The sequence below is a fragment of the Panthera leo genome, chromosome D3 (assembly GCF_018350215.1).
Source record: "Panthera leo isolate Ple1 chromosome D3, P.leo_Ple1_pat1.1, whole genome shotgun sequence".
Taxonomy (NCBI): Eukaryota; Metazoa; Chordata; class Mammalia; order Carnivora; family Felidae; genus Panthera; species Panthera leo.
Genome location: NC_056690.1, coordinates 68672730 through 68690487, shown reverse-complemented (window position 1 = coordinate 68690487; position 17758 = coordinate 68672730). Strand labels below are relative to the sequence as shown.

The following is a 17758-nucleotide window of genomic DNA, read 5'->3' as shown; positions in this document are numbered from 1 at the left end:
CTGGGGTGGGCCTTTGAGCGCTGCAAGCCATAGGGAACAGCAGTCCTGGGGACTCCTTGAGGAGGAGCTTAGACAATCCCTCAAGACTATTTACTTCTCTTTGAAAGAATGACCTTCGGCCGCCATCCCCTCCCTGCCTTGGGGAGGGCCCCTCTTCCTTGGTGGTGGCTGGGGAGCCTCCCTGGGGAGCCAGGGACAGGGTGGTGAGCAGTTACATAACCTGCAGGGAGATTTTTTCCATCGGCCCAGGCAGTGCCAGCTTTCCAGAGGCGGCCACGGCAGGTAGAGGCGCCCTGTCTGGGCCGGCCGTGCCTGGGCAGGGCAGCGATGCCGTGATTTGGAGCGGCTTAGCATAGCTCAGATTCCCAGCGGCGGCTGGGGGCCGGGCGCTCGCTGAGCTGCGGGGAGGATCTGCTGTCTCCTGCTGGCCTGGCTCTGGGAAGGGGGAAGGAGGAGGTGCTGGGGGTGAGCCGCCAGCCAGCCAGGGGTGACCCTCTGGGGCCCAGGACACCCGAGCTGGCCTTCTCCGATAACCCACTTATCGGCAGGGCCTGCCTCGGCATGGCAGCCCCAGACGGGGAAGCGCCCAGCCAAGTTCTATGAGGGGATTTAGCAGGGAAAATGAAGCCGGGGGTGGGGGTGAGGCTGTGCAGGGAGGAGGACACGGCCTGGCAAGAAACACAGGTGATGGTGAAATAATCCCTGACTCGGGTAAAGTTCCCCTGGCCCAGAGATGGGCGGGAGCAGGACACTGAACTGTTCCCTTGTGTTGCCACCAATGTTCCTTTGTCCCCGCTAGGCTGAACTCCTGAACCAACCATCTGATGCTTGCTGAGTACCTGCTATGGGACGGCACGGTAGTGTGTGTGTGTGGGGGGACACAAGGATGACAAGGACACAGTCTTTGCTCCCAAGGCACCAGGGGACACAGCCTCCAACAAGAAAACCGTAATGGGCAAGCCGCTGTTCTGGGCTCCTTCTGGGACTTACTGAGGGTCAATGATCACTTTCTTCTCTCTGCTTATTTTCCAATTAAAAACTCAAACTGCTTTTTTTTTTTTTTTTCCTGTCCAAATTACAGGCGGCTTCTGTCCCACTCAGTATTCCAAAGTTCTAGAGGGGGCCTTAGATTCAGCACTTTTGGAAGCCACCTCCTGCTTCCCCTCTACCCCACACCATGTTGAACAGTCAGAGGCAGCTGGAGCCTCAAAAAAGACACTCAGGCTTTGGACGCTACCCTCACCTGCACCAAGTGGGAGAAGAGGACCAGAGGGGTGGGCAGGTTAGGAGAGATGACCCATATACGGGCTCTGCCATTGTGGAAGGTAGCCAGCAAAGGCTTCATTACGTGTTTGTTGAGAGGAAGAGATGAGGGCTGCCAGAAAGAAGGTACGATCTGCTCATTCCAGAGCAAGCGTGGGCAACAAGTAGGTCTCTCTGCTTCTGGTAGGGTGGACTGGACCTTTGGTATCAGCCAAGCACCGGCTCTCCCTGGTGGGGTAGCTGTGCCTGCTGCAGCCTCCTTTGAAGAAGGTCAAGGTCCTGGGGTCTCCCGTGACACGCGAGGCAGGCTTGCCTGGTGCCCACCATTTGGGGGGAATGCGTGTGCCGACTCCGCATGGCCCTCACAGGGCAAGGACTTCGGCATGGGCAGAATGACTCAGGGTGCTGACACCAGCCAGCAGGTGGGGCGACATTTTTTTTTTTTTTAAGAGAAAAAGACCTTTTGTGGGTCTTTGCAAACACCATCCACAATCTGCCCACAGGGAAAGCTGCCTGAGTTTGCCTGTGAGCCCTTTGCTTGATCCCCTCTTGATTTCTAGCAACCAGTGGAGGGGAACTCGGGGTGGGTACAGCCCAGGGCTTTGCTCAAGCTCTGGAATGCACAGAACAATGTGCTTCTATCCCTGGGTATGCCTGGCTTGGGCCAACAGTAAAATTAGTTTACATGCCTGGAGTGCACGTCGGCTCAGCGGTGGGCATGCAGAAGTAAGGGAGGTCTAAGCAGAGAGAGAGGGTTCAAGGGGGAGAACCGGGTCTCACCTCAGGAATAGCAGCTGTGTGGTTCATTTGGATAAAGCAAATGGCGATGTAAAGGTGTTTCCTCAGACACCCCCAGCCCTCCAGTGGCCCAGAAAGCTCAGACTCAGAGACTGCTGGAAAGGCAGTGGGATTATTCCAGAAGGGTGGATTTTGGAATCCCCACGGATAGCTTCATGAGACAGATTCCTGACTTTCCCAACTTTCTGGCCCTTACACCTTATCTGGGCAGTGGCATGGGAGCCAGGGTGCCGGGCTGATGGCTCTCATTCAGCCCTATGACTTTGGGTAAAGCTCGTAGCTTTCCTGAGACACTTTTCTCATCTGTGAACATGGGAAAAGATTCCGGCCCCGGAACCCGGCTCGGAAAGAGTCTTGGCATTCACTCACAAGGTGCTCAGGAGTGGAGAAGCTCATCATACGCCAGGGAGCACTGGGGCCTAATACTGAGGGCTCCGTCTTTCCCCTACGAGCATTTCCCGAGCACCTACTACGTCCAAGTCATGATGCCAGGAGCTGGGGACCAATGCTAACTCAGCCAGGACTTCTGCTCTTGAGCAGCTTACATTTAGAACTGGTTACAACCCCAAGAATCAGTGTTAGCTCCTCTCCTCCCTCCCCCCCTGTAAAAGATGGGAGTTAGGAACTTGAGGCTCCAAGTGGAGAGGAACAAGTTTCATTTTCCCAAAACCTTGAGATCACCAGGAGAGAAGGAGGTTCTCTCTGATGAGTGGAGTTAGAGGGATGGCCCAGTGCCAGTGCTGGCCCCAAGCCAGCAAATGTGGGACCAAGACAGGGGGCAGAGTTTGAGAGAAACGGGGCAGGAATAGGGTGTATGTGTCACTCACCCTGAAGACGCATATTATGTTCTGACTTACTGATAGAGCAGCTAGACCAGAGAGTCTTGAGTGTATCTTCTGGGCCTAAACCCACAGTTGAAACCACTCCCAGAGACCCCGCAGAAGCCCTGTGCAGCCCCCAGGCACCACTCAGTGGAGTTTCCGTGTTTCAAAAGCTCCAAACACAGTGCTTACTGGTGACCTCGCCTGAAACACAAGGGTTTATCTGCTCTCTAGCTTGAGGCCAGCTTTTTAAAAGACAATCTTATAGAAGGTGCTGGTGGAGAGCAATTTATTTTGAAATCTGGTCAGATGCCAGATTCGGAGTTGGCATTTTTTCACAACAGCCCCGCTGTGTTTACGACTTGAGTTGGGATGAGTTGTTTTTTTTTTTTTTTTTTTTTCAAAAAAGGTATCGCATCCTTCTGTTAGATGTGTTGTTGGCAACGGTTGCTAGGGAGAGCTGGGGTCAATTACAGACACACTGATGCCTGCTCTAATAATACTTCGCTCTGCATAGCTCAGATGCAGACACCTCTTGGCTAAACAGGGCACACACATTTCAACAGAGGAGGGCTTGAACTTGTACTACCCAGGCATATCTTGGAGAAGGAGCACTCCCTGAGCCCAAGTGGAAGGCTTGGGGTGGTGACAGGGCAGTGCCGGGTGGAGGGGCCTCAGGCCTCCAATTCCTCTCATTCCAAAGGTCCCATAAAAGAGGCATGCTCATTCTTCCCTGGGTGAAGCTGGAGCCTCCCCCGCCACCCCTCCGCCCTATTATCATTCCACTATTCCCTGGTGACGATCAAGGCGAGTTTTGGTGACTTCCATAACCCAGGGGTCCTGGGCAACCCATATTCTCCCGGAAGTCAGAAAGCATCCGCGCACACACTCTAGTGGGTGTGGAACCCCGCAAAGACGAAGTCGGGGGCTGGGTGGGAGAGGGGGAGTGAGGCGGGCTGGGCAATGAAACAAATCGACTTCCCAGCTTTTACTGGGTGGCCCGGCCTCTGGCCCACTCCCGACAACGTGGGCTGAGAGTGAGGTCCTTCTCCTGGAACATACGATCACTGCCCTGACAAACGTCGGAGGCCAAGAAAAAGAAAAAGGACGTAGGGAGACAATCTGAGGACAGAGAGAAGTAGGGTCAGTGGCGAGGAGAGGCAGCTCTGGGCTCCCACCGGGATGACTTGGTTAGTGTGGAGGTGCTCCAGGAGGAACCCCAGAATGGGGGAGAGGAGTATAAGAAAGGGCCCCCGGGATCATCCAGAACAGCTTCCTCACTGCCCGGAGGTGAACCCGAGGCCAGGCAAGGTGAAGGGACTGTCTCAGCTGCCCCGTCTCCTGCTTTGGTGTTCTCCCACCAGCTCGAGCTCCGCGTCTTTCCACATTACTCAGCAAAGAGTCCAGTACCTGGTACAAATTTCTCGACTGGCTCACGGGATGACAGGCAGGGCCAGCTGGTTCGTAAGTGACAACAGTGGCACAGTCAGGGCATCTCTGAAGTGTCTTCCTGACAGCGGTGCTCGGCCAGCTACACAGCAGAATCACGGGGGAGTTGTCTTTCAAAAGGAAGGCCAGCCTGTCCCTGGAGAATGGAATTCGCCCGGTCTGGGGTAGGACGCCTGCAACAGTGTATCTTACAAGCTCCTCTCCATACGATTGTCACGGGCAGCTAGGCCGAGAACCACTGGCCTAACGAAAACCTGATGGCTGAAACTCACCATTGCCAGGCCAGATTCCCACACTCCTCGATCACACCGATAAAAGACTGTGCCTCAGTTGGCCTATTTGTGACACTGAGCCATCACCGACAAACCATCAGTCATCTGATACAATGCCTTGCTACTCAGAGTGTGAGGTCTCTGGGCCACCAGCACCCAGGAACTTGTTGGATCTGCAAACTCTCGGGCTGCACTCAGAGCTACCAAACCAGAATCTGCATTTAAATGAAATCCCGTGTGATTCAAAAGCACGTTCAAGTTTGAGAAGCGCTGCTCTGATGAGAGGCACTGATCTGATGCATTTAAGAAATGTCTGTTATTATAATAAGTAGAATTTTGTTTACAAGAACATTAGGGAAAGGACCACGTTTAAGGCAAAAAGACTCGGTTTTGATGTAAAAATTGGGGACCATTTCTGGGCTGTGGGACTGGTGACAGGGGGTCTACTGAAACCTTAGGGTCCCTGGCATCATCATGGCTCATGAGGGCAGTGTTCTGGGTTCCTGGAGCTGACGATGCTGAGTCTGGCTGGGAAGGGTGAAAGGTCCTTTGACCTCCGCCTGGCCCCAGTTACGCTCCATGGGGTCTGCACCCCAGCTTGGGGGGCAGCTCTCTCACCTCTGCCACAGCACCCACTACGTCAGAGCCTGCCCCTCCCCCTATGCCGCCAGCTCCTGCTGCTGAAACCTGGGGCAGCAAAAAGGAGCACACCCAAAGCCAATGCCGAGAGCTGAGTTCACAGGGCGCTTCACACCCTTGGCACATTGCGGCCAGCATCACTAAGCCGGGCCTCTGACGTGGAGGAAGCCGCCTAACTGACCACAGCGGGGACGGGGGGGCATCTCAGAGGCCACGGAAGGGGGCTGGCTGGAGACCCGGTGAGCTGTAAGAGGATGGGAGTGGAGAGTGAACCACAGAGGGAGAGAGGGAAGGGGAGAGCTCTGGGGGGCCGGGCTGGGGCTGTCTGCCAGGGGATACAAATCAGGTTTGCCAGAAAATGAAGGCAAGTAAAGAAAGACACCCCTGTGGGCCTTAAGAAGGAAAGTGGGGTTTGATGACCCATGCCTACTTCCCTCTTTTTTTTTTTTTTTTTTTTTTAATTTTTTTTTTCAACGTTTATTTATTTTTGGGACAGAGAGAGACAGAGCATGAACGGGGGAGGGGCAGAGAGAGAGGGAGACACAGAATCGGAAACAGGCTCCAGGCTCTGAGCCATCAGCCCAGAGCCTGACGCGGGGCTCGAACTCACGGACCGCGAGATCGTGACCTGGCTGAAGTCGGACGCTTAACCGACTGCGCCACCCAGGCGCCCCAACTTCCCTCTTTTCTTGTACCTTGTGAGTCTGGGGTGATGAATGGCCATGAATCAATCATGCTGCCTGGAAAGCTGACTTCAATCTGTCCCCTCCTCAGCGGCTGGGAGAAGCAGCAGGGCCCGAGGAGGCCCAATCAGACCCATGGGGAGGTGGCTTCCTCTGGGCCTCGCAGTCAGGGAGTTGATCCGTCAGGAGCTCGGGGCAGCCGCACACGCGCACATCCAGTCTGCCCTCCACGGGAGCCTGAAGGGCCTTGAAAGTGAGCGTCTGGCTCAAGCCCTTCGAGGGGTTCTCTCCTTAGCTTACGCAAAAGCTGGGGCTGCGGGTGGGGAAGACGGGGTGAGTGGGGGCCAACGGGGGACATTTAGGTTTCTAAATACCTAATCCACAAGTGCTCTACCCAGGCAAGTGGCAGATGTGGGGCTGAGAGCCCTCCTCTGCTCCAGGGACAAGATGGCATCAGTAGGGCCGTCTCCCAAAGCACATGACGTACCTGTCCTTGAGGCACACTAGGGGGTGGGCAGGTTTCTGAGGACCAGGGGCACCCGGGACTGTTTCCTGCAGTGGAAGGGCCCAGGGAAAGTGAGGGAGGAGGAGGCTTGCGAGGGGCCCCTCGTGCCCCTCCTCGAGGCCCCCGCCTCATCGCCGGCAGCGCAAAACCGTAAGGTCCCCTGATGGGCATCAAGCAGCCAAGCCACGCACGTCCCAGCGGGAGCCGCAGAGGTCCAGTTCCAGCTGATGACCCCTGAATCAGGTCGGAAAGCCCTGTTTCCCGGCTTTCAGGTTAGTGTTCTTGCCCTGAGCTCATGTTTGCCAAACCAGGCCTCTCGGCATACTAATTCCAGAAGAAGTTATTAGCTGGGGGATGCAAAGGAGACTCTGTTGAGTTCAGTGCGGCCAAACAGGTTCCCTTCCTGCTGTGCTGAGCCAGCCCACTTTGTGGCTGACGGAGAGGCGGGCGCGCCACGGAGCCCCTTCTGTGGTTGAGCATTTCCCAGGATTGATGCCCTGCCGGTCACCGTGGGCAAGGCTGCTCTAACCACAGGTCATTGGAAGAAATGCCTGACCCGGGCAGGATCCTGGGCGGCCCCTGCGGCCAGCTGCCCTTCCCAGCTGGGTGCGTCTCGTCCGCACGCCCTGTATGTCTGTCCGCCACTGGTTCTGGCTGGGTTACTTGGAGCTGGCAGCCGTTGTCTAGAAGTCTTGTCCTATCCTGGCCCTTCTCGGAAAAAGATCTAAATCCAAGGCGAATGGCCGATCCCGGCCCTGACTCCCCCATGCTTGGCAGGACGTGGCAGGCAGGCCGCTCCCGGCCGTCACCCTCCACACTCTCCCAGGACATTCCGGCCCGTGAGGAACATGCCCGATGTGCAAATCCCTCAGGTAATGCGGGAATTCGTCACCAGGGGAGTGTGGGCGATCCAGGAATGGGAACCTGATCGGGGCCCGGAGCTGGAAAGAAGCAGGCCAGGCTGGCCAGCGAGGGCTCGGGTTGCAGTGAGCAGGCTCTCCCCAGGAAGAGGGGAGGAGGGCGGGGATGGAGCCATGTGGGCAGCATGTGGGGGGGGGGGCTCCCTCCTCCCTGTTTTTTAGGAAGAGACCTTAGACTTCGAACCAGGTGGTTAAGACCAAGGCAACCACATGCCTTGGTTTACGCCTGGTGTCTGGGCGTAATTACAAACGGAGCCCTCGCGACTCTCAGGACGGTTGCAGTTTGGATGACTTGTCACACGGTCGCCCTTGTTCAGACAGACCCGCAGGTGGTCTCTGCCCGCTCTGCACCCCTGCTTTCCGAACCGCCAGGCTCTAGTCTCACCTCACCTGGGCTGGAAACTCAATTCACATCTCAACTAGCATAAGGTACAAAGTCACACTACAGAAGACTTTTCTCCAGCCAAGAGGCCCCAGCCATGGTGGCCATGCCGGGCCACCAGCTACCTCTCCTCTGATGCCACCAATTTACCTGCTACCACCCGTGACAGAAGGGCAGGGATCGGCCTCTGGCTTGTGGGACGGAACGGCGCTGGCCTTAGTCTGCGCACCCACACCCATACCGACACTGCACGCTCGCGGTCACGAAACCAGCACTGGATGCGGGGAACCCATGGAGGAAGAAGTGAAAAGGGGGGGAGGAGGGATTTTGAGCGGGAAGGCACCGAGGAACAAGAGAGTCTTAGGTCGCCACACTTCCCCTTTGCCCTAAGAGTGGTTTCGGGAAGCCCAGTGTATCGGCAAGAAGATCACACCTTTCCTGCTCAAAGCCTTTGCACCTTCTGCTCAGCTCCAGCCACACCACCTCCAGGGCCTGGGGGTGGTGGTCCGGGGCGGGAGGAGGAAAGGTGAAGTCTACACCCGGTTCACGTCTGCTCGGACGCAGAGAGGTCAAAGCACAGAGACTGGTGAAGAGCAAGCATCAACTCTCTTATCGTGGAAATAGAAAGAGGGAAAGGCTGGTTAAACACGAAACACCTATAAAATTATATTGGCCCATTGTAACCATGGATCACTCACACAAACACATGCAAATCCGGCCACTCATCCCGTGCCCCTCAAGTGCCTTTTTATTTTCTATAATTAATCGGGCAAGGGTGGAACTTGGGAAAAGTTCAACTGTGGTCAGAATCTGCAGCCTTCTCTCTAGTAATAACCCACTGGCGGGCGCGGCGGGGCGGGGGAGGGGAGGCTCAGCTGTCGGTGTCCGGTTACCTGAAGCATGTTGAGGAGCAGGCTCCGGAACTTGGTCCCCTCCACCATGAAGAGTGCCATCTTGTCGCAGAGCTTTGCGGCCGTAAAGGCGAAGCTGCGGTCGGACACGGCCTTCTGGTAGATGGTCTGGACGATCTCTCCCAGCATCTCCTCGGAGTTGGTCGAGTTCTGGGCCTCCTCCATGAAGGTGGTGAGCTTGGCATCCACGTCACTGCTGTTGTTCCGCATGCTGTTGAGGATCTCAATCAACTTGTCCATCTTGTTCTGCTGAGGGTTGGTGGTCTCCACGGCCACTTCGTCCTGGGGGCGTGGGAGACAAACTGAGTCGTGCCTGAGTGGAGCCGAGGATACCACTGGGGGTGGCCAGTGGAGGGAGGCCTGCTGCCCCCAGCAAGGACCCAGCCCTACCTTCATGAACCCGAGGTCTGGTCCCTCTGGGAATGCTGACCTCCACCTAGGACCCTCAACCACCAAGGCCCTCTGCTGACCTTTTTCTTGGCTCTTAGGGGCTGATCTTTCTTGCAAGTTCTAGCTCTTGCCCAGGATTCCCACATATATCGGTTCTGTTTGTGTACGTGCCCATCGAAGGTCTCAAGCTAGGAATGACCCGATGGGGCTTGTAAAAGATGAAATAAGGTAACAAAACAAAAAACTGGGTCAAAGAGAAAACGAGGGCAGGAAGGAGGAAAGTATTCAAAATGCCTGCTATATTGGTAAAAGGTGCCCACGGAATGGCCACCTTGCTTTCCAGGCTCCCAGATCTGGATAAACACGGCCCTGGTTTTATGTCCTGTGGAGACTGTGCTGGCCTTCTGTAACAAACGCTATACCCCGGGGAGCCCTCCAGTGTGCCACTAAATGGATGGGCACTTCTAAGAAGGAAATTTCAGACAGCAGCTAACTCAACACTTTTAAGAAGGTTCACTGCACATAGACCAGGCCTGGACAGATCTGATAGTCTCAAAAGTATTTACTCAAATACAATGGATGGGTGGTCAAGAATGTGACTGCCCTACCTACTGGGATGGGAGATCAGGGAAGAAGGGCAGCGTCAGGGACAGAAAGTGGGGTCCCACGCTTGCCCTCCTATTCCCAACAAGGAGAGCTCTAGGCCGGGAGGCACAGACCAGAGTTCTCGAACCTGCTTTCTGCCTCTAGCTGTACGGCTGTGGGCAGTGGTTTCACTCTCTGGGCCTCGGTCTACTTCCTGGGAAGATGCGGCGGCTGGATGATGTCGAGCTTCCCCTGAGCCCTACTTATGGCCTTAGCCAATGTCCTGCTGCTCTGGGAATCCGGGAGGCCTCACCTAAGGGGAGTGCTCGAAACCCGTGTATGGGTGCTATGGACCTATCTTACCCGTTCTAATCCCTTCCTTATCCACCCCACTGCCCCACCATCTGGGCCCCCGGGCAGTATATAAAATAAGAACCACCCAGGAGGTCTTTACGCATGCCATGGCACTTAATCTCCATAGCCTGTCTGCAAGGCGTACGGTATCGCTCTCATTTTACAGATGAGTCAACTGGGGCTCAGAGAGGTTAGGGGACTTGTCCAAGGTCACCCAGCCAGTCAAAGGCAGAGTGAGGAGCAGCAGGTGGTTTGCTGGACCCTAAAGCACCAGCTACATTTAGTAGGACTGGAGGGAATTTAGTGAGTAATCCCCTCTCTGTGGCCAGGCTTTGAGGAATGTGTCTCAGCGGGTCTTTAGGAGGACCCTACGCACTGTCACCACGCTGGTCACTACATGCCACCGGCCTGGTCTCCAGGCTCCCACCTTTGAGAAGGAAGGAAATGAGGGAGGCTCTCCCTCTGGACCTCACAGCTGCTTCCCCCACCGGGGGCAGCGGGGCGGGAGCTCAGGGCTGTGAAGGACACAGGTACAGCTTCAGGCATTGGCTGGGGAAGGGGTCTGACCTGCCTTGTCCTGCCCGAGTGTGGACCTGGGCTTGGCCTTTCAGGCAAAAGGGGGAGGAAAGAAAGCAGCGGTGAGAGGCCAGAGAGAAGCCCAGAGCTTCGAGCTCCACAGAAGCCCCACAATGAGGACTCTGTGGGGAGGGCTGGGGGCCAGCCGGCCTTTCTCAGGAGCAGTTCCTCTCCAAGGTGAACTTTCCTGCATCCCTGGCAGGGAAGGGGGGCCAGGGTGAGCACAGTGGACACGATGCTGCCGTTGACATAGCCTTATCCCTTTGCTAGAGGCTCAGGGACACGTCCCCTTGAATCAGCGAACCAGGCTCTGGGGGCCACGGTCAGGATACAGTGAAGAAAGAGAGGCTGGTGGGGGTGGGGGCAACAGTTACGAAGGCCCTTCCTCTCAGGGCTGGTGTTGGAGCAGAGTCGGCACCCGTATGAGGCTGGGGTTGAGGGCCTCCTTCAGTTTTGTCCCTTAGACGCCTCCTGGGCCGCTGGCGGATCAAGGAGGAGAATGGCAAAATCGAGACCCGCTCGCACTCTGCCCAACTCACCTTTGCTCTCGACCCTGGCGGGGACCACAACTGGCTGGCGCTTACCTTGGGGGGAAGCATCCGTCCTTATCGTACAAGCTCCCAGTCTTTCCCAAATGCCCTTTAGCACTGTCAGGGCAGTGTTGGACCCCAGAAAATGCTGGAGGGAAGAACCAAGCCTTCCCTGCACGCTTCCCATCCCCCTCAGGTACATGCTTCTTCCTCCCCTTCCCTCCCAGGCTGCGGGCTGGTGCCCAATGCCCACCTCGGCCTCTTGGGGGACCAGAAGGTGAGGAGCCAGAATGTGCCGGAGGGGGTTCACGTACGGGCCAGTCCTCCGGTGGCCAGCAGTCCCCGAGGCAGTGGTGGCCGCCTCAAACCCGAGCCCGCCTACCAAAGTGCCTACCTCACGATGTCTTCCCTGGTACAAGAGAACAACGAAAATTCATTTACCGGTACCTTTTCTTTCAGCCTTCGCCGCAGCCTGTCTTTGGAAGACTGGAGCAGGGTAATTTTGGGCCGCTCCCCGATGCGCTCGGGAATAATACTGTCTTTACGCTTTGTCTCGGCCTCTGGACCCCCCGGCTGCAGTGGGGGCAGCCTCTCGGAAGCCACTGAGGCTGGGGCATCAGGGCTGCGGGGGGGCTCGAGGCCGCCGTGCCCGGTGTCCCCCAGGGCATCCTCAAGTTTGGGGCTCTCCACGGTCACGGTCTCTTTGGCATTGCGGTGGGCGCCTGCCTCCCCCTTGTCGCCTGGCGGGTGCTTCATGTTGCTGTGGTGCCAGCGCCGGTTCTGGCTGTAGCCGTGATGAGTGGGCCTCCCTGAGGGGTGAGGCACCGAGCCCCCCTGGTAGGATTTCTGGTGGTCCCTGTTGTGTTTGGCACTGACCGGCTGGTGGTCACCATGCTGTTGGGGCTTGTTCCCTCCCGGAGGCCTCTGCTGCCGTCTGCAAACCGAAGAGGAAAGACAGAGAGGGTCACTGGGAGGATTGTTCAGGGTCCCTGTGTCCAAACGCTGGGCGAGCAGTTCACGGAGCTGTTCATGTATTCGTTCTGTCTACCCCCTTACTGGACACCTCCTCTGTGCCCGACTCCGCGGCAGGGCCTGTGGACACAGCACAGCACGAGACAGACGGGGGGGCCTGCGATTACAGAGGAGTCAAGTCAGTCCCTGAGTTCGAGTCGTATTTTCTGCCCTTATTAGAATACACATCAGCACATGCGTGGGGAGCCAAAGTCACACGATGCGTCAGAGCAGATCGTGAATCCTCCTGACTCTGACCCCAGCCACCCAGCTTGTGCTCTTGATGCACCTGTTACCATTTTGGGACTCCTCCCAATGCGGTCTACGCACGTTCCGGAGAAGATACATACATAGACCTGTATCTGGTGACAGCTATCCTGTGAATCAGTTTTTACCATCATGGCTCTTGTGAAGTTGTATCGTTTGTTCAACAATTTTGTGTGTGCGTGTGTGTGTGTGTGTGTGGGGGTACATTGACATTTTCACCCCCAAGCCCACAAACAAAATATGCAATAAGAAACTGTTATGCACTCAATGTTGTGTCCCCACCCCTTCAATTCACATGTTGAATACTCAATCCCTAGTACCCAAGAATGTGACTATATTTAAAGATAGGGGCCTTGAAAGAGGGGGTTAAGTTAATCCATTAGGCCGTTAGGGTGGGCCTCAATCCAATGGGACTGGTGTCCTTATAATAAGAGGCAATCTAGATACGTAGAGAGACACCAGGGACGTAGACACAGAAGAAAGACCGTGTGAAGATACAGCAAGACAGACATCTGCAAGAGGAGAGGCCCCAGAAGAAACAAACCAAGAAGACACCTCAGTCTTGGACTTCCAGATTCTAGGGCTCTCAGAAAAAAAGATTCTGTTGTTGAGCTGCCCTGTCTGTGGTATTTTGTCACGGGGGCCCGAGCTGACTAACCCAAAAGCGACATTTGACTCACCGATTTACCGGACACACTATTTTCTAAGCCAGAGAACATGACAATGGAACAAATCTGGGGTGTGCACAGGAGGTGAACCCCAAACATTTTGATCCATCTCTGGAAGCACTCTTGCGCTCACCCCACAGTGTTTTCCACGCCCTGACTTTATGGGATGTGCAGCTGGAGAACTGCGACCTGTCCCTTTGGTGGGGACAGCGGACCTTCACAGCACTGAATTTCATGAACCCAAAAAAGGCACTGATTTACTTTGAAACTATTATTGCTTATATAAACTCAGTTTCAATGTTCACTTGATAATTTCGTACCCATGAAAATCTGGAGGCATCTTGGACTGAGGTTAAACATATCATTTTTCCATTAAAATTAACGAAAACAATTTTTTTTTCCATTGAAAAGCTTTCCCTCCTGGCAGGGTTTTCAAGGGGAATTAAAGTTATTAAGTGGGAGACAGGTGTATAGTGTTTTGTTTCCACACAAATGGTAAAGACAACACATTGCATGTTAGAAGTAGAAATTAGGGTGTTTCTGGGGGGGGGGGACGTTTGACGATCTGTTACAAGAGCCTCTAGTACATGTAAATTGCTGCACCTTGTTAATTCCACTTGGTGGCAATTTATCGAAAGGAAATAATCAAAAGCCTTGCACAGGGATGTAGGCACAATTTGTGCATCGTGGCAGTGTTTAACAGTGAGAAACAATGTGGAATGTTAAGAACCTGGTGTTAAGACTTCACTCTGGTTGATGGAAGAAAGCATGTGTTGTCCTATGTGTAGCATGGTGCTACTTTTTAAGACAAATATTTGTATGCACAGAAAAATCTGGAAGGAAAGGCGGCTGGGTGGCTCGGGCAGTTAAGTGTCCAACTCTTGACTTCGGCTCAGGTCGTGATCTCACAGTTCTGTGTGGGATCAATCCCCGCATTGGGCTCTGAGTTGGCACCACGGAGCCTGCTTGGGATTCTCTCCTTCTCTCTCTGTCCCACCCCCGCGCTCTCTTTCTCCCTCTTGCACACTCTCCCTCTCTCAAAATAAATAAATTTTTAAAAACTAAAAAAAAAACCCAGAAAAATCAGGAAGGAAACACATCAAAATGCTAACAGTGGTTAACTCTGGGGGATGGGATGAGGATTTTTCTTTTTTACTTGTGTTTTCTAAAAGAACATGAATTTATTTTTCTAAACTTTTTACTGTGAGATAATTACAGATTCGCGTGCACTCGTAAGAAACAATACAGAGAGATCTTTTGCATCTTCTACCCAGTTTCCTCCCATGGTAACATCTTGCAGAACTCTGGTACAAGATCACAATCAGGATTTTGACATTGATACAGTCAAGATACAGAACATTCCCATCACTGCAAGGATGCCTTCCTGTTGCCCTTTTATAGCCACACCTACTTCCCTTCCACCACCTCCTCTTGAGCCCCTAGCAGTAAGTAATCTAGTCTTCATTTCTACAATTTGTCATCTCAAAAATGTTATATAAATGGAATAATTTACAATCTGTTACAAGAGCCTCTAGTACATGTAAATTGCTGCACCTTGTTAATTTCACTTGGTGGTAATGTTACATACGTTACAGTATGTAACCCGGTGGGATTGGCTTTTTTCACTCAGCATCATTCCCTGGAGATTCATCCAGGGCGTTGCACGTATCCATAGTTTGTTCCTTCTTACTGCTGAGTAGTGTTCCACAGTGTGGATGTATTAGCGAGTTTAACCATGTACTCGCTAGAAGGCATCTGGGTGGGTTCTAGTTATTGGCTACAGTGCACAAAGCTTCTATGGACATTTGTGCACAGATTTTTGTTAAGTTTTCATTTCTCTGGGGTAAGTGCCTGGGGGTGCCATTACTAGGTCATATGGTAGCTACTTGGTTTAAAAAGAGAACTACTGAGGGGTGCCTGGGTGGCTCAGTCGGTTAAGTGTCCGACTTTGGCTCAGGTCATGATTTTGAGGTCTGTGAGTTCGAGCTCCGCGTCGGGCTCTGTGCTGACAGCTCGGAGCCTGGAGCCTGCTTCAGATTCTGTGTCTCCCTCTCTCTCTGCCCCTCCCCCACTCAAGCTGTCTCTCTCTCTCTCTCTCTCTCTCTCAAAAATAAATAAACATTACAAAAAAAAAAGAGAGAGAGAGAGAGAGAACTATTGAACTATTTTCCAGAGAGATTGTATCACTTTACACTCCCACCAGCAACACACAAACTGTTCTCAGTCATTACGTCTGTGGATAATTTTCCAGGCCCATTTTTTCTCTGCTCTACATTACAGAGTATGAGAACATGTATGTTAGATTTGCTGTTATGGACCCCCAGGTCCCAGAAGCTCAGTTCACTTTTTTTTTGGTCTATTTTCTCTGTGTGGCTCAGATTAGATCTTTTTTTTTTTTTTTTTTTTTTTTTTAATTTTTAAATGTTTATTTATTTTTGAGAGAGAGAGAGAGAGAGAGCAAGCAGGAGAGGGGCAGAGAGAGAGAGAGACACAGAATCTGAAGCAGGCTCCAGGCTCTGAGCTGTCAGCCCAGAGCCTGATGCGGGGATCAAACCCACGAACTGTGAGATCATGACCTGAGCTGAAGTCGGATGCTTAACCGATTGAGCCACCCAGGCGCCCCATGGATCATTTTTATTCTATCTTCCAGTACACTGGTTCTTTCCCTTGTCCCTCCATTCTGCTGTTGAACCCACGCACTGAGTTTTTAATTTAACTATTACGTTTCGTTTGGTTCTTTGTTATAGCTTCTATTTCTTTGCCAAGATGTGATTTTTCATTTGTTTCAAGCATGTTCTTTTGAAGCATTTTCATGCTGGCTGCTTTAAAATCTTTTGTCAGAGAATTCTAACACTTCTGTCATCTTGGTATTGGTGTCTCATTGTCTTTCTTTACTCAGTTGAGATCTTTCTGAGATTTCCGGTTGAAACCTGGACATCTTCAGTATTGTGTTACGAGCCTCTGGGCTCATGGAGAACTGTTTTAGCTGGCTTCCTCTGACCTTGCTTCCAATAGTGGAAAGGGTTGCCGTGCCCTGTTACTACCGAGTGGGGAGTACAGGTCGGGTTCCCTACTGGGCCTTCTGTGACACCCCAAGGGAGGCCCGCTTTACTGCGGTGCGGGGTTGGGAGTTCGGGCCCCTCACACCGATGCCTCCCTGGCGGGGAGGGGAAGGGTGCGTATTGCTACTCTCCACGTGGCCTCCACTGACACCATGGTGGAGGGGGGGCGTGGAGCCTTGTACCTGGTGGATGGGGGTGGGACTCAAGGCCCCCATGTGGCCCCCACTGACACAGAGGAAGGGGTGCTCAGTGCCCCACAGGGACGAGTCCTAACTCCTCACTCGGCCTCTCTGACGCCACCCTGGTGGAGGATTTGGGCAGCTCCTCAGCCTGGTGACTGTGCTCGTGTGGGTCAGGTCCACTGACCTCTGCTTGTGTGGGTCAGGCTGGAGCCCACATTTTTCCTGGGAGGTTTGCCTAGAGTAGAGCATTACTGTCCAGGAGTTTCCTGCCTTGTAAGGTTGCCCCTTTCCTGGTCCTTTGGCGAGAGAGGGCAGGCTTTTGTTGGGGATTTCCGGTCTGCCTGGGCCTACTGGCATTTCTGGGTTGCCAACTTCTTTACCTCCAAGTCTGGGATCTGTGAGGCCAGGAAGAAAACTCTGGTAAGTTACCACCGTGCCATGGCCCGAGTGCCATGGTGCCCAGTCAGTCTGCCTGCTTTCCACCTTCTGGAGTCCTCTTATGTCCATTTTTATATAGGATGTTCAGGGGTTCTAGTTGTGTGTATTTATTTTAATAATTTAAGAGTCATGGTAGAAACATCTGTAGAAGCCTGGTACATTGAACTGAGGCCGGCTGACCGTGTGTGCCCTGGGCCCTTCTCATGAGGCCTGCCTGGTATTTTTCATCACTGGGTCTGAAGTACATACTGGGTACAAAAAGCCGTGCTGCCCCGATACGTGGGCGCAAAAGGCTTCTCCTCTAACACCCCTCACCTCTACCAGCACACCTAAGCCTCTAATTTTACTCCCCAATGGCCTCATTCTTTTTTTTTTTGTTTGTTTTAATTTTTCATTTCTTTTCTTTAATTTCAATTAAAAAACTTTTTTAAATGTTTTTTCGTTTTTGAGAGACGGAGAGCAAGCAGGGGAGGGGCAGAGAGAAGGGAGATACAGAATCCTAAGCGGGCTCCAGGCTCCGAGCTGTCAGCACAGAGCCCGATGCGGAGCTTGAACCCAAGAACGGTGAGATCACGACCTGAGCCGAAGTCGGACGCTCAACCAAGTGAGCCACCCAGGCACCCCTAATTTTAATTTTTCTAAAGTTTATTTATTTATTTTGAGAGAGGGAGAAAGCGTGAGTGGAGGAGGGGCTGAGAGAGGGGGGAGACAGAGAATCCCAAGCAGGCTTTGCACTGTCAGCACAGAGCCCAGTGCAGGGCTCCATCCGACGGGACTGCAAGATCATGACCTGAGCCGAAGTCTGCCACTTAACTGGCTGGGCCACCCAGGTGCCCCCTCTCCAGAATGGACTCATTCTAAAAAACAGTAATCATCAATGGACCAGTGCCTTAAGTCCTGGAAGACTGTCAGTTTGCATTCACAGCAGAGCAGGGGTAGAGAGCACAGGTGCCCAGGAAAGCGTGGGGCCCCATCCGCAAAGTGAGTCACTGAGTCAGTTCTTCCCAGGGATCACCCATTGGCCTTCAGACTGCCCAGACCTAAATCCAGAT

General features: G+C 53.5%; 1 protein-coding gene across 7 annotated transcripts in view; it reads right to left on the bottom strand.

Moving 5' to 3' along the window:
* Positions 1 to 17758, bottom strand: part of CTIF (cap binding complex dependent translation initiation factor) — a 294145-nt gene that overhangs the window by 79583 nt on the left and 196804 nt on the right. For 6 of the 7 annotated variants that reach the window (XR_006195575.1, XR_006195576.1, XM_042911714.1 and 3 more), the window contains exons 8-9: positions 11520 to 12012; positions 8626 to 8925 (exon numbers count right to left, since the gene is read on the bottom strand). Coding sequence is in view for 5 of the 7 variants with exons in the window: in XM_042911714.1 (XP_042767648.1) it covers positions 8626 to 8925; positions 11520 to 12012 (793 nt within the window). In the remaining 2 variants the exon portion in view is untranslated. The remainder of the gene's footprint in view (positions 1 to 8625; positions 8926 to 11519; positions 12013 to 17758) is intronic. The other variant, XM_042911713.1, reaches the window with a different exon arrangement.